Raw genomic sequence first — 17,873 nt, forward strand, 5'->3', positions numbered from 1 at the left:
GAATAGTTCAAAAAAATATTTAATGCAGACACCAATGTCACTATTCTCGTTAAAGAGCACATGAACAATCTATGGTGTATAAAGGGGCAATAATGAAAATATAACCTGACCACTGATGGTGGCACTGTGGATAGAGCATCAACCTCAGATGCTGAGGTCCCAGGTTCAAATCCCTGGGGTTGCCAGGTAGAGCACGTGCTCAACAGGCTCAAGCACACCTTCAACAGCTTGAGCGTGGTGTCACTGGCTTGAGCCCAAAGGTCACTGGCTTGAAGTTCAAGGTCACTGGCTTGAGTCCAAGATTGCTGGTTTGAACAAGAGGGGTCACTGGCTTGGCTTGCCCCCCACCCGTTAAGGCACATATGAGAAGTAATCAAGGAACAAGTGAAGTAATATAACTACAAGTTGATGCTTCTCATCTCTCTCTCTCTCTCAAAAAATTAATGATATTATAAAAATATAAACATGCTCTAAAACCTGACATTGCTACTTACCCAAGTACAGTGCCTGTTTCTTGGTAATTTACTTGAATAAACTTGCCAAAACGACTTGAATTGTTATTATGAGCTGTCTTTGCATTTCCAAAGGCCTGTCAAAATAAACAGTTTTCATTAATTTCATGTTAAAAAATGGAAAGTCCTGCTTAGATTAGAGACAAAATGATAAAGAGATACCAAAAAAGCAATTCACGTATACCTTTTAGACTCATATAGGCATTGAAATTATTGAAATAAAACCAAGTAAGCAGCACTTTATGCTACTCAGTAAAACAAAACAATTTAAAAAACTTAATGCTCATTAAAATTCAGAATTAAACTTTACAATTTAGAGTCAGCAAATTTTAATATTTATATATGTATTTTTTGTATCTTGCTACTGAAATAAAAAAGAGCTAGGTAAAAAATATAAACATCAAAATAATTATAATTTTACAATAGTATAAATGAAGTTTCATTACATAACACACTACACTTTATTATATCTACTTAAAACAAAACTAAAGTAGCATTTTAAAGAGAATAAGAACAGCCCAGACCACTTGGCTCAAACGTAGAGTGTGTAGAAGTCCTGTGTTCAATTCCTGGTCAAGGCACACAGGAAAGGTGATCATCTGCTTCTCCACCCCCCACCTTTCCTCTTTCTCTTGTTCTCTGTCTCTCCTCCCCTCCCGCAGCCATGGCTCAAATGGCTCAAGCAATTTGGTCTTGAGCACTGAGGATGGCTCCATGACCTCACTTCAGGTGCTAAAATAGTTTGGTTGTCGAGCAAGAGAGCAGTGGCCCCAGGATAGGCAGCATATCACCCTGTAGTGGGCTTGCCAGGTGGATCCCAACTGGGGTCTGTCTCTCTGCCTCCCTGTCTCCCCACCTCTCACTGAATAATAAAAAGAGAGAAAGAGAATAAAAACATATCAGCTTCCTGAATTATTACCTCAAGTATACACTGTGTAATGAAATATTACCTAGCAATATACATACACTACTGGTACAGACATCAACATTGATGAATATCAAACATTATGTATAGCATGGGAATAAACCAAACACAAAAATACAATTCTCAAATGAAACTCAAAAAAAGGTAAATGGTACCTTGAAAAATGCTTACAAAGGGACACACAGGGGTAATAAGAATAGCTTGACTGTATCAATGTGGCTACATAGGTATATACATCGATCAAAAATTATTGAGCCTGTCCTGTGGTTGGGCAGTGGATAAAGTGCCAACCTAGAAAGCCGAGGACATCAGTTTGAAACTGTCAGCTTGCCTGGTCAAGGCACATACAACAAGCATTCAATGAACTGAAGTGAAGAAACTCTGAATTGATACCTCTTACTACATGCCACCTCTCCTCTCTCTGTAACATCAATACATAAAAAAAAAAAATCACCCGGAGCCTGACCTGTGGTAGCGCAGTGGATAAAGCGTCGACCTGAAATGCAGAGGTCGCCGGTTCGAAACCCTGGGCTTGCTTGCCTGGTCAAGGCACATATGGGAGTTGATGCTTCCTGCTCCTCCCCCTTCTCTCTCTCTTTCTCTCTCTCTCTCTCTCTCTCTCCTTTCTAAAATGAATTTAAAAAAAATAAAAAATAAAAAATTTAAAAAAATTAAAAAAAATCACCCGGAATAACCAACTCAAGACTAAATGAAGAGGAGTCTTAATAACCAAGGACTCAGAGAAGAAGCAGGATCAAAACTACTAGGAAGGGGGCCCTGGCCAGTTGGCTCAGCGGTAGAGCGTCGGCCTGGCGTGTGGGGGACCCGGGTTCGATTCCCGGCCAGGGCACATAGGAGAAGCGCCCATTTGCTTCTCTACCCCCGCCCCCTCCTTTCTCTCTGTCTCTCTCTTCCCCTCCCGCAGTGAGGCTCTATTGGAGCAAAGATGGCCCGGGCGCTGGGGATGGCTCCTTGGCCTCTGCCCCAGGCGCTAGAGTGGCTCTGGTCACAGCAGAGTGACGCCCCCTGGTGGGCAGAGCGTTGCCCCTGGTGGGCGTGCCGGGTGGATCCCGGTCGGGCGCATGCGGGAGTCTGTCTGACTGTCTCTCCCCGTTTCCAGCTTCAGAAAAATACAAAAAAAAAAAAAAAAAAAAAAACCTACTAGGAAGGGTGGAGACTCAAAAAAGGCTGGCCCTACTTCCATGATCAGTAGCTTAGGTTCCAGAGGGATATCTGAGCTGTGCAGGGGTTTTCCCCGAAAAGGTGGGGGCCTAATCCTCAAGCCCTGCTCCTGGCCCAGAGCACCAGAGCCAGGAAGAAGCACCCACAGAGCATTCAGCTGTGAAAAGTAGCTAGGTTTCTGTCGCCAAAAAGAGATAAGAGGCCACAGAGACACAGGCACTCTCTTAAAGGGCCAATGAACAAAATCTCCTTCACAGCCACTTACCCTGGGCTCTAGCGGAGGGAGAGCTGAGCAGACTAAAGCCGTGTGAAGGCAAATGGGGGAGGAGGGGTCTCAGCTCTGGGGAGCAACACAGGGGGTAGTGATAGAGGACTAGCCACCAGAATTTCTGTACTCAGTCATTCAATGCCGCAGTCTCCCACCTTTCTTGGGTGGCATACTGCCCTCCCTATGGCAAAAGCCTGGAGGAAGGCAACTGCCCAACCCTTGGAACTCCATCTTGCTCCACCCGACAGAGATTAGGAGTCAGTAGCCTTGGCCAAGGAACAGATGACTCAGCTGGCTGGCTTTGAGGCAGGGGCCAATCTCCCCACTTTCTATAATCTGACAGGTACTCACCTCTCAAGGAAAATTCAACAGAACCACTCTCCTGGCCGCCAGCAGACTCACCATTAAGGATCAAGGGGGGCTCCACCCCTCCAACTCCTAGTGGCTCCATTCTGTTGAGGTAGGTGAAAAATCTGGGACTGAGACCTGTGGCTCTTGGGTGGGGGCCACATACACCACCTTCTCTGAAGTCTGACTCCTTTAGTGACTGAGCCTAAAAGGCAGCCAACAGGTGGAGGTATGCAGAAGCAGATCTCAAGGTGCCTTGGAACTTTTGCCAACATGACCCAAGCCCAGCGCTGGTGAAAGCCAGACTAGAAATAAATTTAACCAAAAGTATAAATGGCCCATACTGAAAAAAGACACTGAAGAAAAAAACTGAAAAAGCATATACATGTTCATGGATAGGAAGAATATCATTAAAATGTGCATATTACTACCCAAGTGTTGGCACAGTGGATAGAGAATCAACCTGAGATACTGAGGACCCAGGTCCAAAACCCGGAGGTTACTGACATGAGCACAGGGTCACCAGCTTGAGCACATTGTGCATACTCACAAAGAGTTGAGACCTCTGGTTGATATTCTGGATCCATGTGAACAGGAAGAAAAGGTAAAGTGTTGACAAATGCCTGGTTGAATATTGAGGGCTGTCTCAAAAAGCACACAGAACCTTGTACAAGAGACCTTACTACTACTTCAGAACATTTACAGAAATGCCTGTATAATCATTATCTGACTACTAGCTAAGTAGAGAATTAGATGGCCTCACACAAAAAAGAATTACAGCCTGACCTGTGGTGGCGCAGTGGATAAAGCGTCGACCTGGAAATGCTGGGGTCGCCGGTTCAAAACCCTGGGCTTGCCTGGTCAAGGCACATATGGGAGTTGATGCTTTCAGCTCCTCCCCCCTGTCTCTCTCTCTCTCCTCTCTCTCTCCCCCTCCCTCTCTTCTCTCTAAAATGAATAAATAAAATAAATAAATAAATAATTTAAAAAAAAAAAAAAAAGAAAATTTAAAAAAAAAAAAAAAAAAAAAAAAAGAATTACAGAATTTGCAAAATTATTTCAAAGAATAACCAAACACTAATAATAGAACCACTATAAATCCTGGAAGAAAGAAAAATCTTATTTCCAGAACTGCCACACCAAAGAGGAAATACATATATACATATACAACAACTATCACACTGTATTAATAAAATCTTAGTTTTCACTAAAAAATTGTAAGACATGCAAAGAAAAGAATAGAGAATAATGAAGAAAAAAGCAGTAATAGAAACTGCCCCTGAAGAGAGGCTACTAAGCATGTTATAGCTCATTGTCTGTATGCATTTTTCTATTATTGGATTTCCTAAACTGATTAAACTGACAATGTTTCTGCATACGCATTTACTGTATTTTGTCAAACCTTTCGAATTATGGGTATTTCTTACAATCTTTAAAGTCAAGATATTATTAAGTGTACCCAGCAAATATTTTAAGGTCAATTTAAAAAAAAAAAATTAAGCCCTGGCCGGTTGGCTCAGCGGTAGAGCGTCGGCCTGGCGTGCGGGGGACCCGGGTTTGATTCCCGGCCAGGGCACATAGGAGAGGCGCCCATTTGCTTCTCCACCCCTGCCCCCCCTCCTTCCTCTCTGCCTCTCTCTTCCCCTCCCGCAGCCAAGGCTCCAATGGAGCAAAGATGGCCCAGGCACTGGGGATGGCTCCTTGGCCTCTGCTCCAGGCGCTAGAGTGGCTCTGGTCGTGGCAGAGCGACGCCCCGGAGGGGCAGAGCATTGCCCCCTGGTGGGCAGAGCGTTGCCCCCTGGTGGGCGTGCCAGGTGGGTCCCGGTCGGGTGCATGCGGGAGTCTGTCTGACTGTCTCTCTCCGTTTCCAGCTTCAGAAAAATAAAAAAATAAAATTTAAAAGGGGGGAGTCATATCCTGGAACTCCTATGGGTCTACCATAGCATCCTTATTACTTAAAAAATTTTTAAATTTCTTTTGAATGCTGATGAAAAGGAGACGGCAAATCTTCTCCTGCAAACTTCTACCTTCTTTTATTTGATCCAACTAATAAAACTGTTTTGTCTTTTTCCAAATAGCTCCAGATATACGGAAAAGGTTTATATAGGCAGATGGGGGTCCTCAAACCCCTCAGCAAGATCTTCTGAGCATGGCTTTTAAGGTACCAAGAGGCAGAAAAAGCCCAATAGAGATCAGGGGAACTACCAGCTTTTAGGATATGCCCTTAAAGGCTCCAACACTCCAAAGGGGTCTCATAGGATGCCATCTGGGTTCTGCTTCAATAGTGAAAAGGAAGGTCATTGGCTAAAGCCTGCCAGGCTTACATGCCTTTGCTGTGAGGAAAAGCGACACTGGAAGGTAGGCTTCCCCCTCACTCCTCTAAAGGAGGGTTCAGTCTCTTCCAACCCTGCTCCAGCCACCTATGACCTAACCTTGCCCAGAAAGCTGGGGTTTGCCACTGAAGGCTGAAGGTGCCCAGGGCCGTCGGCCCCATCTACGACACTGTGGACGAGCCTAGGGTATTTCTTCCAAGAAGCAGGTAAACTGATCTCATTTGCACAAGGGCCACTTAACTATGTCTTGCCTGAATAGTCAGGTTTTTTATTCTTCCCTCAAAGATCTCTGTTGTGGGTGTTGATAGTCCTATTTTCTGCTGCTTTGTTCAATATATAGTGTTTCCTTTATTCCTTCTACCTCATTGCCCCACTCATATTCCAGGCTGAGACCTACTCCTAATTTAGAGCTCTCTCTCCCTGTTTTGCCAACTTCTATTGTGAATTTACCTTTGCCACCCAGCTAAGTGTATCCCAAGGTTCTCTTTACCACACCACAATTGCAGAGCTCCAGGGAAAAGCAACCTGTTCTCATCTCTCCAGGCAGAGGAGAACAGAAGCTCCATCTCCATACATGCTGCAGATGGCTTTTCCAGTCTACCTGAATCATTACCAGCTAGAAGCAGCAGTTATTGGGACTTGGATGTGAGCTGCAAAGTATAGAATTGTAACAACAATTCCAGTGCCATGAGGACTTTTCCTGGAAGTAGACTTTTTCTGGACTCCTGCTCCTTCTGATAGCTCCTAACGGACTGAACTGGGGCTAGGTTGCATTCGCAGGGATCTGGAATGGTGTTGGTGCCAACTTGGACTTGGTGAACATGTTAAGGACACTACTCTTATGGATTCTTGTTGTATTGGCCAAGAGTTTGCTTAAAGGCTTTAATCACAGTAAAAAAAATAATAAAATATACATATATATATATGACTGGATAAAGAAGATATGGCACATATACACTATAATATACTACTCAGCTATAAGAAATGATGACATCGGATCATCTACAACAAAATGGTGGGATCTTGATAACATTATACGGAGTGAAATAAGTAAATCAGAAAAAAACAAGAACTGCATGATTCCATACACTGGTGGGACATAAAAACAAGACTAAGCAATATGGACAAGAGTATGGTGGTTATGGGGTGGAGGGAAGGAGGTAGAGGGGGAGGGGGAGGGGCACAAAGAAAACTAGATAGAAGGTGACGGAGGACAATCTGACTTTGGGTGATGGGTATGCAACATAATTGAATGACAAGATAACCTGGACATGTTTTCTTTGAATATATGTACCCTGATTTATTGATGTCACCCCATTAAAATAAAACTTTATGCATAAAAAAATTTTTTTTAAAAACTGCCTCTGAAAAAAATCCAGATGTTGAACATTTTTAGTAAAATCTTTTTGTGTTATTTTTAATATTTTCAAACAACTAAAGGACAGTATGACAGATACGCCTTAACAATGGAAAATATAATATTAGTAAAGAAGTAGGAGTTACAAAAAGTATAAAAACTCTGGTGTGTATTGTCTAAAATTAAAAAGTGCTTAGAAGGGCTCAAATAATGACATGAGCAAGTAGAAAAATCAGCAAGTTTGAATGATCAATTAACATAATCCACAGTAAGGAAGGGGGGGAGTAAATGGAGTTTCAGAGACCTGTGGAACCACCATAAAACACTGTTGATGTAATGGGAACACCAGGAGAGGTTAGATCAAAAAGGACAGAATAAACATTTAAAGAATAGCCCAAAACTTCCCAAAATTCATTAATCTACACAACAAAGAAGTTTAACAAACTCCAAATATACAATAAATTTTAAAAGACCAGTACACCTAGATAAATTATAATTAAACTGTTGAAACATAAAGAATAAATCTTAAAAGCAGTAAGAAACAACACATGCCAAACAAAGGATCCTCAATAAGAATACACCTAATTCTCAACAGAAACCATTACAGATAAAAGACAGTGGAGCCTGACCAGGCAGTAGCACAGTGGGTAGAGCATCAGACTGGGACCTGGAGGTCCCAGGTTCAAAAGCCCAAGGTTGCCGGCTTGAGCGTCATATTGCCGGCTTGAGCGTGGGATCACAGACATGACCCCATGGTCGCTGGCTTGACCCCAAAGGTCGCTGGCTTGAAGACCAAGGTCATCAGCTTGAGCACAAGGTCAATGGCCTGAGCAAGGGGTCACTTTCTCTGCTACTGTAGCCCACCAGTCAAGGCACATATGAGAAAGCAATCAATGAACAACTAAGGAGTGGCAACAAAGAACTGATGCTTCTCATCTCTCCCCCTTCCTGTCAGTCTGTCCCTCTCTGTTCCTCTCTCTGTCAAAATAAACAAACAAACCCAGTGGAATTATATGTTCAAAGCACAGAGAATTAGGCAATTTGTAAACAAAAGAAAAAATCCAGATTAAAAAAAAAAGAAAAAAAAAAGGCCTGGACGGTTGGCTCAGTGATAGAGCATCAGCCCAGCATGTGGAAATCCCGGGTTTGACTTCTGGCCAGGCTACATAGGAGAAGCACCCATCTGCTTCTCCACCCTTCCCCCTCTCCTTTCTCTCTATCTCTCTCTTCCCCTCCCACAGCCAAGACTCCACTGGAGCAAAAGTCAACTAGGGCACTGAGGATAGCTCCATGGCCTCCTCTTCAGGCAACAGAATGGCTCCAGTTGCAACAGAGCAACAGCTCAGATGAGCAGAGCATCGCCCCCTGATGGGCTTGCCGGTGGATCCCGGTCTGGCACATTCAGGAGTCTCTCTGCCTCCCCACTTCTTACTTCAGAAAAAATTAAAAAAACAAACAAACAAGAAAAAACTATTAAACTCTAATAAACAAATTCAACAAAGCTGCAGGATACTAAAGCAATATACTACAATATCAATTATATTCTATATACTAGCAATGAACAAAATATTTTTTAATTTCATATATAGTAGCATCAAAAATCAAAAATACGTAGGAATGATTTAACAAAAAGATGCAAGACCTGTACACTAAAAATATAAATACTGTTTTAAGAAATTAAAGAATACCTATACAAATGAAAAGACATTTTGTATTCATGGATTAAAACACTTAATATTATTGAGATCTACAGTTTTAATACAGTCCCTCCAAAAATTTAAGCTATCATTTTCTAAGAAATTGACAAGCCAATCTAAAATAACATGGAGGCCCTGGTGGGGTGGCTCAGTCGATCAAGTGTCATTCTGGCATTCCAGAATCCCGGGGTCAACCCCAAGTCAGGGCTGCAGGAGAAGTAATCAATGAATACACAACTAAAATAGAAGAACTAAGTGGAACAAGTTGATGCTTCTCTCTTTTTCTATCTTTCGCTCTCTCATCAATGAAAAACTGTTTAAAAAATGAAAATAATATGAAAAGTCAAGGGACTCAAAATGCCCAAAGCAATCTTGAGGAAGAAGAAATTTGTAGAATTCATACTTCCTGATTTTAAAAATTACTACAAAGCTATACTACTCAAGACCAGTATAAGTACATAGATACACATATAGATCAATGAGTTAAAACTGAGATTAAGAAATGAACCCTGAACCTGGTCCCGGGAGTTAGGTCTTTGCGTCTCTGTTGTCCTCACCCCCGGTAGGACTTGTCCACAAATTTCCCTTTAATCATCTGGAGCTCTAAAATTTCATCATTATATTCTCTCATCTTTTGCCCTCTGGCTCATCCTTTGTCTATGGAAACCCTGCTTTCCAAAAGATCCAAACAGAGGGAGGAAGTTGGAAGCCTGAGGTAAAGTGTTTCCATGGTGCTGAAATAATGTAATTACTTTATAATCAAGAAACCTATTGGGGAGACCTGAAGATGGCGGCGGTGTAGGCAGATGCACAGACTCCCAGCTCACACTACCGAACTGGATTATAAACTAATTTATGAACAATCAGCATGAAAAACCACATCTGGACTACAAGAACAGCTCTCAAAAACCAAGGAGCAAAGAAGAAGCCACAACAAACCTGGTAGAGAGCACCTGAATCTCCCCTGCTTACAGGAACAGGGGGGGGGAGGTGAGGCTGGGCTCTCACTCCTAGGAAAAGAGCATTAAATACTACTCACAGCCACTTGCCTGGCGACCAGGGAATGAGGTGTGTTGAAAGGGCCCCTTGATTTCCAAAAAGAAAGGGGAGAGAGAGAGACAGATGATGAGGGGGACAGAAATGCAGAGAACAACCTGAAAAGCTGACTCATTCAGTACTGGAGGCAGCCATAACTGGGGAAGGGGTTGATCCTTCCACAAAGCAAAATACAAAAGTACTTCCAGGTCACAGAGATACAGACATCTCTCCAGCTCCAATCAGCGCAACAAGACACAGCTGAAAAGAAGAAGTGGGGAGGAGGAGCAGTAACTCAGGTCTCCATGGAGATCTGAGATACACCTCCCCCTACTGAAACTGAGAAAACAACCCACACCCAGAGAGAATAACTGGCAGAAGAGGACTTCAGAGCCTCAGGTCACACCCACCCATTCCTGGATACAGTTTCAAATAAGCCCCCTGCTGAGATCAGTACACAAGACAATCACCTGTTAAGAAAACAAACAAATCAAGACTTCAAGGCACCCCAAATCCAAAAGTGGATTACAAATAATAGCTGATGCCAACCCATGAAGACCTAGAAATTACACAATTGAAAACTGGAGGCAGACAACACCAAGCCTAGACTCAACCAGCTCTACAAACAAAACACCCAAATACACAGACATAATGAGAAGACAAAAAAGTGCAATCCAAATGAAACCACAAGAGAAACTTCCAGGAAATGAACTGAGTGATATGGAAATAACCAAACTTCCTGATGCGGAGTTCAAAATAATGATTGTAAGGATGCTTAGGGACCTTAGAACAACAATGGATGGTCATTACAAACACCTAAATGAAGAAATAGCAAGTATAAAAAAAGATATTGAAATATTAAAAAATAATCAGACCCTGGCCAGTTGGCTCAGCAGTAGAGTGTCAGCCTGGCATGCGGGGGACCCGGGTTCGATTCCCGGCCAGGGCACATAGGAGAAGCGCCCATTTGCTTCTCCACCCACACCTCCTCCTTCCTCCCTGTCTCTCTCTTCCCCTCCCGCAGCCAAGGCTCTATTGGAGCAAAGATAGCCCGGGCGCTGGAGATGGCTCCTTGGCCTCTGCCCCAGGCGCTAGAGTGGCTCTGGTTGCGACAGAGTGACTCCCCGGAGGGGCAGAGCATTGCCCCCTGGTGGGCAGAGCGTCGCCCCTGGTGGGCATGCCGGCTGGATCCCGGTCGGGCGCATGCGGGAGTCTGTCTGACTGTCTCTCCCCGTTTCCAGCTTCAAAAAAATACAAAAAAAAAAAAAAATCAGTCGGAGATGACAAATACAATATCAGAAACTAAGACCACAATGGAAGGAATTAAAAAGAGGATGGATGCAGCTGAGGATCGACTCAGCGAGTTGGAGGACAAGTTGAATTAAGGCATGAAAGCAGAGAAAAAAAAAGAAAAGAGACTCAAAAACTCTGAGGAAACTCTTAGAGAGCTCTGTGACAACATGAAGAGAAATAACATCTGCATTATAGGGGTTCCTGAAAAAGAGGAGAAAGATAGAGACTTTGTTCAATCATATCATAGCTGAAAACTTCCCTAAATTAATGCAGGAGAAACTCTCACAAGTTCAAGAAGCGCAGAGAACCATTAAAGAGAAACCCAAAGAAACCTACACCAAGACACATCATAATTAAAATACCAAAGCTAAAAAAAAAACAAAAAAACAAAGCTAAGTGATAAAGAGAAAATATTAAAAACTGCTAGGAGCCCTGGCCGGTTCGCTCAGCGGTAGAGCGTCGGCCTAGCGTGCGGAGGACAAGGGTTCGATTCCGGCCAGAGCACACAAGAGAAGCGCCCATTTGCTTCTCCACCCCTCCGCCGTGCTTTCCTCTCTGTCTCTCTCTTCTCCTCCCGCAGCTGAGGCTCCATTGGAGCAAAGATGGCCCGGGTGCTGGGGATGGCTCTGTGGCCTCTGCCTCAGGCGCTAGAGTGGCTCTGGTCGCAACATGGCGACACCCAGGATGGGCAGAGCATCGCCCCCTGGTGGGCACAGCATCGCCCCTGGTGGGCGTGCTGGGTGGATCCCGGTCGGGCGCATGCGGGAGTCTGTCTGACTGTCTCTGTTTCCAGCTTCAGAAAAATGAAAAAAATAAAAAAAACTGCTAGGAAAAAAAAGGCTATCACCTACAAAGGAGCCCCCATAAGGATGACATCAGACTTCTCAACAGAAACACTTGAGGCCAGAAGGGAATGGCAAGAAATATTCAAAGTAATGCAGAACAAATACCTACAACCAAGACTACTTTATCCAGCAAGGCTATCACTTAAAATTGAAGGAGAAATAAAAAGTTTCCCAGACAAAAAAAAACACTCAAGAAATTCATTACAACCAAACCAATGCTGCAGGAAATGTTAGGGGGAATGGTGTAAACAGATCAAAGAAGGAAAAGAATATAGCAAAAGAGGAATACAGCTTTAAATAATAAAATGGCAATAAACAACTACATATCAATAATAACCTTAAATGTGAATGGATTAAATGATACAATCAAAAGACATAGGGTAGCTGCATGGATAAGAAAACAGGACCCATACATATGCTGTCTGCAAGAGACACACCTTAAAACAAAAGACGCACATAGACTGAAGGTAAAAGGATGGAAAAAAACATTTCATGCAAATGGAAATGAAATAAAAGCTGGGGTAGCAATACTTATATCAGACAAAATGGACTTTAAAACAAAGAATATAGTAAGAGATAAAGAAGGCCACTACATAATGATAAAGGGAGCAATCCAACAGGAAGATATAACTATTATAAATATTTACGCACCTAATAAAGCAGCACCTAAATATATAAAGCAGACTTTGATGGATATAAAGAGCGAGATCAACAGCAATACTATAATAGTAGGGGATTTCAATACCCCACTAACATCACTAGATAGATCCTCAAGGAAGAAAATTAACAAAGAAACAGCAGACTTAAAGCACACACTACATCAACTCGATTTAATAGATATCTTCAGAACCTTTCACCCTAAAGCAGCAGAATATACATTCTTTTCAAGTGCTCATGGTACATTCTCTAGAATAGACCACATGTTAGGGCACAAAAGCAGTCTCAACAAATTTAAGAAGATTGAAATCATATCAAGCACTTTCTCTGATCACAATGGCATTAAACTAGAAATCAACCACAACAGAAAAGCTCAAAAATTCTCAAATACATATAAACTAAATAGCAGGTGGTTAAATAACGAATGGATTAAGAATGAGATCAAAGAAGAAATAAAAAACTTCCTAGAAACGAATGATAATGAGCATACAACAACTCAAAATTAATGGGACACAGCGAAAGCAGTACTGAGAGGGAAGTTCATAGCACTACAGGCACACTTTAAGAAGCTAGAAAAAGCTCAAATAAACAACTTAACCCCCCATCTAAAAGAACTAGAAAAAGAACAGCAAGTAAAGCCCAAATGCAGTAGAAGGAAGGAAATAATAAAGATCAGAGCAAAAATAAATTACATAGAGACTAAAGAAACAATAGAGAGGATCAATAAAACTAGGACCTGGTTCTTTGAAAAGGTAAACAAGATTGATGAACCTTTAACTAGACTCACCAAGGAAAAAAGATAGAGGACTCAAATAAAATTAGAAATGAGAGTGGAGAAATAACAACTGACACAACAGAAATACAAAATATTGTAAGAAAATACTATGAAGAACTGTATGCCAAAAAACTAGACAACCTGATGAAATGGACAAATTCCTTGAAACATACAATCTTCCAAAAATCAATCTGGAAGAATCAGAAAACATAAACAGACCAATTACAACAAATGAGATTGAAACAGTTATCAAAAAATTCCCCAAAAAGAAAAGTCCTGGGCCTGATGGCTTCACAACTGAATTCTACCAAATATTCAAAGAAGAACTAACTCCTATCCTTCTCAAGCTATTTCAAAAAATTCAAGAGGAAGGAAGACTTCCAAACTCCTTTTATGAGGTGAGCATAATTCTGATTCCAAAACCGGGCAAAGACAACACAAAGAAAGAAAATTATAGGCCAATATGCCTGATGAATATAGATGCTAAAATCCTCAACAAAATATTAGTAAACCGGATCCAACAATATATGGAAAAAATCATACACCATGATCAAGTGGGATTTATTCTGGGGAGGCAAGGCTAGTATGATATTTGCAAATCAATCAATGTGATTCATCACATAAACAAAAGGAAGGAGAAAAACCACATGATAATTTCTATAGATGCAGAAAAATCATTCGATAAAATCCAGCACCCATTCATGATCAAAACTCTCAGCAAAATGGGAATACAGGGAACATACCTCAACATGAAAAAAGCCATCTATGACAAACCCACAGCCAACATCATACTCAATGGGCAAAAATTAAAAGAAATTCCCTTAAGATCAGGAACAAGGTAGGAGTGCCCCCTTTCACCACTCTTATTCAACATAGTCCTGGAAGTCCTAGCCACAGCAATCAGACAAGAGGACGAAATAAAAGGCATTCAAGATGGAAAAGAAAAAGTAAAGCTATCATTATTTGCAGATGATATGATACTGTATATAGAAAACCCTAAAGTCTCAGTCAAAAAACTACTGGACCTGGCCTGGCCTGAGGTGGCGCACTGGATAAAGCATTGACCTGGAAATGCTGAGGTTGCTGGTTCGAAACCCTGGGCTTGCCTGGTCAAGGCACATATGGGAGTTGATGCTTCCAGCTCCTCCCCCCTTCTCTCTCTCTGTCTCTTCTCTCTCTCTCTGTGTCTCTCTCTCTCCTCTCTAAAATGAATAAATAAAAAATTTAAAAAAAAAAAGTTTTTAAAAAAATAAAATAAAATAAAATAATAAAAAATTAAAAAAACTACTGGACCTGGTAAATGAATTCAGCAAGGTGGCAGGATATAAAATTAATACTCAGAAATCAGAGGCATTTTTATACACCAACAATGAACAGTCAGAAAGAGAAATTAAGGAAACAATCCCCTTCACTATTACAACCAAAAAAATAAAGTACCTAGGAGTACATTTAACCAAGGAGACTAAAGACTTGTACTCGGAAAATTATAAAACATTGATAAAAGAAGTAAAGGAAGATACAAACAAGTGGAGGCATATACCATGCTCATGGTTAGGAAGAATAAACATCTCTAAAATGTCTATATTACCCAAAGCAATTTATAAATTCAATGCAATACCAATTAAAATACCAATGACATACTTTAAAGATATAGATCACATATTCCAAAAATTTATATGGAACCAAAAGAGAACACGAATAGCCTCAGCAATCTTAAAAAAGAAGAATAAAGGGGGAGGTATCACACTTCCTGATATCAAGCTATACTACAAGGCCATTGTACTCAAAACAGCCTGGTACTGGCATAAGAACAGGCACATAGATCAATGGAACAGAACAAAGAACCCAGAAATAAACCCAAGCTCTATGCACAACTGATATTTGACAAAGGACGTAAAGGCATACAATGGAGTAAAGACAGCCTCTTTAATAAATAGTGTTGGGGAAAGTGGACAGCAACCAAAAATAAAATGAAACTAGACCACCAACTTACACCATTCACAAAAATAAACCAAAATGGGGCCCTGGCCAGTTAGCTCAGTGGTAGAGCGTCGGCCTGGTATGCGGGGGTCCCGGTTTCAATTCCCGGCCAGGGAACACAGGAGAAACGCCCATCTGCTTCTCCACCCCTCCCCCTCTCCTTCCTCTGTCTCTCTCTTCCCCTCCCACAGCCAAGGCTCCACTGGAGCAAAGATGGCCTGGGCGCTCGGGATGGCTCCTTGGCCTCTGCCCCAGGCGCTAGAGTGGCTCTGGTCGCGGCAGAGCAACGCCCCGGAGGGGCAGAGCATCGCCCCCTGGTGGGCAGAGCGTCGCCCCTGGTGGGCATGCCGGGTGGATCCCGGTCGGGCGCATGCGGGAGTCTGTCTGACTGTCTCTCCCTGTTTCCAGCTTCAGAAAAATACAAAAAAAAAAACAAAAAAAAAACCAACAATGAGATATCACCTCACACCAGTCAAAATGGCGCTCATCAACAAAACAACAGAGTAAGTGCTGGCGAGGATGTGGATAAAAGGGAACCCTCCTACACTGCTGGTGGGAATGCAGACTGGTGCAGCCTCTGTGGTAAAAAGTATGGAGATTCCTCAAAAAATTGAAAATCGAACTGCCTTTTGACCCAGCTATCCCACTTTTAGGAATATACCCCAAGAACACCATAGAACAGTTCTAGAAGGAGAAATGCACCCCCATGTTTATAGCAGCATTGTTCACAATAGCGAAGATCTGGAAACAGCCCAAGTGTCTGTCAGAGGATGAGTGGATTAAAAAGCTTTGCTACATATATGCTATGGAATACTACTCAGCCATAAAAAATGATGACATCGGATCATTTACAATAACATGGATGAACCTTGATAACATTATATGGAGTGAAATAAGTAAATTAGAAAAAACTAAGAACTATATGAACTCATACATAGATGGGACATAAAATTGAGACTCAGAGACATGGACAAGAATATGATGGTAACGGGGTGGGTGGAGGGGAGGGGAGGGGGCAAGGAAGGAGAGGGCGGGGGTAGGGGTAGGGGAGGGGCACATAGAAAACCATATAGAAGGTGACGGAAGACAATTTGACTTTGGGTGAGGGGTATGCAGCATAATCAAATGTCAAAATAATCTGGAGCCTGACCTGTGGTGGCGCAGTGGATAAAGCATCAACCTGGAAACAATGAGGTTGCCAGTTCAAAACCCTGGGCTTGCCTAGTCAAGGCACATATGGGAGTTGATGCTTCCTGCTCCTCCCTCTTCTCTCTCTCTCTCTCTCTCTCTCTCTCTATCTCTATATATATATATATATAATGAATAAATAAAATCTTTTAAAAAAATAAATAATCTGGAGATATTTTCTCGGAAAATATGTACCCTGATTTATCAATGTCACTGCACTAAAATTAATAAAAATAAGATTAAAAAAAAGAAATGTATTTTAATGCTGTTACGGACATCTAGAGCAATGAAAACTTTTAATCTCAGATATTCCCTAGATAAACTACTATGAAGCATCATCTGCATTTGTTATTAATTTTCTCTTCATAATCTTTGGTATCATTTCCCTATAATAAATTATATTTAGCATTTATTTGATTAAAAAAAAAAGAAATGAACCCTTGCATTTTAATGGTCAATCAAGTTTCTTGTTTTTTTTTAATATTTTAATTAATTATTTTTATTTATTCATTTAGAGAGAGGGGACAGAGAGAGAGAGAGAGAGAGAGAGAGAGAGAAGGGGGGAGGATCAGAAAGCATCAACTCCCACATGTGCCCTGACCAGGGAAGCCCAGGGTTTTGAACCGGCAACCTCAGCATCCCAGGTCGAAGCTTCAACCACCACGCCACCGCAGGTCAGGCGGTCAGTCAAGTTTCAACAAGGATGCCAAGACAATTCAATAGAGACAAACAGTCTTTTAACCACACGCAAAATAATGAAGCTGAATTCCTGCTTCATACCATACAAAAAATTAATTCAAGCCTGGCCTGTGGTGGCACAATGAATAAAGCTTCAACCCGGAATGCTGATGTCACCAGTATAAAACTCTGGGCTTGCCTGGTCAAAGCACATATGACAAGCAACCAATGAACAACTAAAGTGAAGCAACTATGAGTTGATACTTCTTGCTCCCCTCCACCTCCTCTCTCTGTAAAATCAATAAATAAAATCTTTTAAAAATTAATTCAAAATGAATTAAAGGCCTAAAAGTCAGAGTTAAAAGTACAAAACTCACCTGACCAGGCGGTGGCGCAGTGGATAGAGCGTCGGACTGGGATGCAGAGGACCCAGGTTCGAGACCCCGAGGTTGCCAGCTTGAGCGCGGGCTCATTTGGTTTGAGCAAAAGCCTACCAGCTTGGGCCCTGGCCAGTTGGCTCAGTGGTAGAGCGTCGGCCTGGCATGTAGGAGTTCCAGGTTCAATTCCCAGCCAGGGCACACAGGAGAAGGGCCCATCTGCTTCTCCACCCCTCCCCCTCTCCTTCCTCTCTGTCTCTCTCTTCCCCTCTCACAGCCGAGGCTCCATTGGAGCAAAGATGGCCCGGGCGCTGAGGATGGCTCTGTGGCCTCTGCCTCAGGTGCTAGAATGGCTCTCAATGCAACAGAGCGACGCCCCTTGGGGGCAGAGCATCACCCCCTGGTGGGCATGCCGGATGGATC

At 42.2% G+C, this 17,873-nt stretch overlaps 1 protein-coding gene across 5 annotated transcripts in view; it reads right to left on the reverse strand.

The window, feature by feature from the left end:
• The window catches only part of MYO9A (myosin IXA), a 290,547-nt gene that overhangs the window by 215,392 nt on the left and 57,282 nt on the right, over window positions 1-17,873 (reverse strand). For all 5 annotated transcript variants that reach the window (XM_066277973.1, XM_066277974.1, XM_066277975.1 and 2 more), the window contains exon 3: window positions 495-589. In XM_066277973.1, the coding sequence (XP_066134070.1) occupies window positions 495-589 (95 nt within the window). The remainder of the gene's footprint in view (window positions 1-494; window positions 590-17,873) is intronic.

Source organism: Saccopteryx bilineata, chromosome 4 (genome assembly GCF_036850765.1).
Source record: "Saccopteryx bilineata isolate mSacBil1 chromosome 4, mSacBil1_pri_phased_curated, whole genome shotgun sequence".
NCBI classification, from domain to species: domain Eukaryota; kingdom Metazoa; phylum Chordata; class Mammalia; order Chiroptera; family Emballonuridae; genus Saccopteryx; species Saccopteryx bilineata.